At 42.7% G+C, this 4,999-nt stretch overlaps 1 protein-coding gene across 1 annotated transcript in view; it reads right to left on the reverse strand.

Moving 5' to 3' along the window:
* Window positions 1–4,999, reverse strand: part of LOC116398813 (utrophin-like) — a 47,560-nt gene that overhangs the window by 33,153 nt on the left and 9,408 nt on the right. Inside the window, exons 6-7 of the mRNA XM_031875470.1 lie at window positions 2,026–2,227; window positions 1,156–1,241 (exon numbers count right to left, since the gene is read on the reverse strand). Coding sequence (XP_031731330.1) covers window positions 1,156–1,241; window positions 2,026–2,227 — 288 coding nt within the window. The remainder of the gene's footprint in view (window positions 1–1,155; window positions 1,242–2,025; window positions 2,228–4,999) is intronic.

Below are 4,999 nucleotides of genomic sequence, written 5' to 3' on the forward strand. Positions count from 1 at the left end.
CTCTCTCTCTCTCTCTCTCTCTCTCTCTCTCTCTCTCTCTCTCTCTCCCTCCCTGCTTCCGACTCTCCCCCAAACTCTCCCAGAGATTGACAGAGCTGTTACTGGATATGGATGCCTGCCCAGTGACACGCAGGCTTCGGCCGGTTGACACGTTATATTTTAGATGAAGTTATGGAACATCTCCACAGCTCATGCACAAACTGAGCATGGGGGAAACGAAGGGCATGACAGGTCTTTCTGCTCCACTTGCAGATGACTTTGATCGCTGTGTGAAGACTGGCCCTGATGCCAGCTCCCGTTAAGCGAGTGTGTGTGCGCGCGGCACATGCAAACGCCAGCAATGACGCGTGTTCGTGACCCGCTTCCTACACACACCTCTTGAGTCGTCTGACTGATCACCAACTCAATATACTTTTGCCACAAAATTACATTTGACATGCACAACTGTCACAAAAAGAGTGTCGAATGGCAGCACGCCTGATTAAGTGTGTGTGTGTGTGTGTGTTGCACTGTAGCTATATGTATGGGACTGACAGCGAATGAGACTCCAAGAGAGTAAAGGAAGAACGACGCAATCAAGCATGGTTGATACCCTTCTCGGGCTAATAGAAACTGCCAGTGGAACGAATAAGCTCAGGAATGCCATGGCAAGAGACGGGGAGGAGAAAGACGAAGAGGGGAAGGAGGATGAAGAAAAGAGGGAACGTAAGAGTAAGTAAGACAGGACAGAAGACAAAAGGGCACTGTTGGATGGATGAACAATGCTGTGAGCAGTGACAGCAGTGGAAGATAGACAGAGAGAGATAAAGCACCAGAAACAAAGAGCAGGAAAAGCCAGAATGACAGTCTCCTCCCAGTGCAGCAAGCCTATATTCACGCTTGCTAATCCTCAAAAATAAATCAGAATAGAAAATTAAATAAAGAACAGGGGAAACGCGTAGGAGGTCTCTCATGCAATTAGACGACCCGCTCTCCAGCTCCTCTCTATCTCTGTCTTTCTGTGAGTTTGATTAATACAGCTGGGATTGCAGCTTTGCTGGAAGAGTAAAGGACGGACTCGCCGCAGTCCGGCGTGGACAGTGCGGGGCGGAACAGCGGTGCGTTTAAGTGCATGCATACATCAGCAGATTTCTAACCCCGTCGTCCAGTACTTACATTTGTATTTCTCCTCCAGGTGTCCCTTGGAGAGAGAGAGCAAACCGATCTTCATGGACAGGATGCGGATCTTCCCACTGCGACCACTTCAGGGACCCCACACACCCACACACACACACACACACACACACACACACACACACACACACACCAGACAGTGGCAATGAGCCAGTTGTATATATGGTGGGTGTATATTTGTGTATAAAGAATATGTTTGTGTGTATTCAGTTCAATTCAGATCTGAATTATATGCAACAGCAGTGATAGGAAATCATTAAGTGTTTGGAAAGAGAGGATTTTTCAAGTGTGTGTGTGTGTGTGTGCGTTTGTACTTCTATCATTGTGGGTGAGAGCTGGTGAGATTAGTACATTTTCGGAGTACCCACGAACGATGTTTAAGCTTGTTGCTTTCCAGCATGTGAACACACATATGATTATACAGTCTGTCCATAGTGTGTAGGCCAGTGCAGAGTGAATATGAACATGTATGTGTGCATGTCTGGTCTCATGTTGACATTGCCACAATATGTATATACAGAAGAGCGTGTAAATACGTATAACATAATCATTATGCACAGACGACGCCAATGCAAATGGATTTTAAAAATAGTCTAGCATAGTGATGATGAGATGTATCAGTTTTGCCACTTTCATCTGATTTAAGACATTTTACACGCCGTATTTCGAAGCGCATGTTTAAACGTGTATACAAACTCACTACAGCAACCCTGATTGCAATCATTAGTTACGTTTTCGAAAGGCAAGGACGCAGGTGGCGACAGGTTTTGTCATAATCTGTGACAAATTCAGAAAAGAAAGAGGCTTGTGTATAATCCTCCATCCTAAATGTGAACCAGATGGCATACGTACGTGTCGTAAACATTGAGCAGCCAGTTGAGACACATGTCAACGCAGAGCGGCACGTTGACCAGGTCTTTGTGCTCCTGCTCCAGGCCGTCGTAGATGGACGTCAGGCAGTTGATGACGTCGGGGACAGACAGCAGCTGATTGTTATTGGTGAGCTTGTGCTGCTCGAAGGTGTTCTGGGCCACGCTGAGGTCCAACAGGTCCACTGCAGGGGAGGAGGGGGAGGAGCGATGGAGGGGGAGAGTAGGAGAGAAACAAAGGGGAGAAAGTGAAGAAAGGTTAACGAGAAGGAACAAAGAAGGAAGAAAGAAAGAAAATTGTAAAAGAGATGACAAGGGACCAAAAGAGGTGCTTAACCATTAGTAACCTTTCTGACTTGTTCAATGGGCTTTCAGCAGCGGTTCAGATTTTTCTAAAAATGTCAAATCTGAACAGGATCGAGGAGCTGAAAACGGCACAGACTATTCATAGAGGCACTTATAAACGGCAGACGTGACTGATATTTTGTCCAAAATAGTTCAAAAACAACTAACTGTGAAAGTCTGCAGGGAGTACAGACAGAGAGCAGGCAGATCATTGTGGTGAAATATTAATATCAGAGAGAAATCTGAACAGAAAAAAGACAAACGAGGAAAGAATGTCAGACTTATAGTTAGTAATTGAATTTGTTGGCTACATCTTCAGAGACAGAAAAAATGGAATCTATTTATATCAATATCTCAATTTAACCTTCATTGTCTTCTATAATGCAGCTATCACTGATGTATCTTGAAAGTAAGACGGTAGAAGAAGAGAATATTTAAGAAAACAGGCTAATCAAGTCCTTCGGAACAAAACCATAAAGGACCCAGCTGCATAAACGCAAACAACACACAGAAACAAAAAAAATGATTAAACAATAGATAAAATACAATACACTTTCCGAAGCTGGTCATTCACACACATACACAGATATCGTGGGATTTATAGTGTTTAAACACCAATACTCCATCTTAACATGTCATTTTTCTTCATTACGGAGTATAATTTTCTAAGAATAAGCTAAAAAAAATCTACATATTGATTCTAAGCCAGTTTTGGGCATGTAGTGTGTTCCCACAAGAAAAGTGTCAAAATAAAGTATACTCAAAGGTGACAGCATGCCTACTATATACAGTCCATTACTGAATGTGCTGAGGCACGCCACTCTCCCACAATGCAATGCACATTTTCTTGTGTACTGTAATGCTGTGCATCTACTCACAGTATGTAGTACATGCTGTATAGAGTTTGTATGGATTTGGGACACCACTCATATGTTCTATTCTAGAGCATTGTTCTTCCTTTTTCTGTCTTGTAGATTGGCACTTCGTTAAATGTGCAAATGTTAAACTATTCATTTAAGACTATTGTGAATATACTGTGTGGAATTACTACCTAGTCTGCATTTGGGACCCAGTATTTTTACACAAATCTAGAGATGAATTAACTTTTAATCAGTGCTGTATTCAAGGTCCACTGGAAAGGTCAAACAGTTAACCCAACATGTAGACAGTAGTGCAACAAATATACAGGAGTGCTTTTTTTTTTTTTTTTTTAAAGGGATTGCGCGGCTTTTGCAGCTGCTAAACCTACACAATTAAGACAAAAAGAATCGCACCCCAAACTGTGCTGCCAGGCAAATTGCATCTCGGTGCTCCTGTGCTCTTTGCACCCATTTTAAATGAGGTAATACGCATACATTCGGCACAAAATTGGCCCCCTTTCAATGCAAATTAACCTCATTGCAAAAACAGTCAAATTCGACCGTCGTGTCATGAAAAATAAATTTAAAAAAGCTTCAGTCATTTTGAAAACACATGAGAAAAAAAGGACTTAAAAATAAGGTTATTATATAAATGAATAAACATTTTTTTTTTCTTTCCTCTCCCTCCTTTCCTAAATCCTTGGCTTAAATTGTTTCCCTTGCCTTTCTCTTAATTGCCTTGGGAGGTTTGGATGGAAGTGGTGCTCAGGCTGACTCTCCCCCCTCACAACCACTGCCCTAGCCTCAAGCGCATAATTTATACTTTGACATATAGATAATTGAAATCTAGATTCAAAAGAAGGGCAAATTGCACTCAGCTGCAAAAAACTTTTGCACTGTAATATTATCTCCATGTCTTTTGTGAATTGGACCTTGAGACGGGGAAGAATTTGGATGATGCAAATGATGCACATTTCCTGTTGCTGTAACTGGCCGTAATCCATTCTCTGTGAATTCACCCCACAGTGTGTTGTCTGCTACGGGTGTTAAATTACCATGACCAAAATAACAGGGCAGGACATGAATGTGGTGAAACGATATGCATAAGGATACAGGGGTAAGTATGTTGTATCACGGTACGTTGTATGTATGTAATACAAAAAACTATATATTGTGATACTCAAAGAGTATCAATATTTTCTTACACCCCTACAAAATAAAGGCTATGACTCTTTTCCATAAACCATTTAGACTCCCTCTCCTAGAGCCCGCATCCCGCTCACCTGCACTCCTCACTTAAGTGTCATTTGCCCTGTTGCATGCTCCTTGCAAACCCCTCTACGGCTCCTTGACTCACGTTACCTCCTGGTTCCCAGAAAGCACTCATTAGTGTGGTGTATCCGCGTGGAACGGCCGATGCCGTCAGAAAGCAAAAAACGTGGCTTCTGTCTGGCTTTCTCACATTAACGGGATGCCACGCAAGCTCATAGGTGCTTTACCAGCCCCCTGGCACAGACTTAACCCAATTAGACGTTTGATAGGATCCCTGTCATGTGTGTTTGTGCCATTCCCTCACACACATGCATGTGTACGTAGACACACCCACACACACACACAGATTTACAAACATTCATACTATTACACAAAGGTCTCGAAGCAAAGATTCCATGTGAATCCAGGCTAATAACTAATAACTACTGATCCTTCTGCTGTGCGTATGTACTGGCTTGTGTGTGTGTGTGTGTGTGTGTG

This window comes from Anarrhichthys ocellatus, unplaced genomic scaffold, assembly GCF_004355925.1.
Source record: "Anarrhichthys ocellatus isolate YVR2014 unplaced genomic scaffold, GSC_Weel_1.0 scaffold91, whole genome shotgun sequence".
NCBI classification, from domain to species: Eukaryota; Metazoa; Chordata; class Actinopteri; order Perciformes; family Anarhichadidae; genus Anarrhichthys; species Anarrhichthys ocellatus.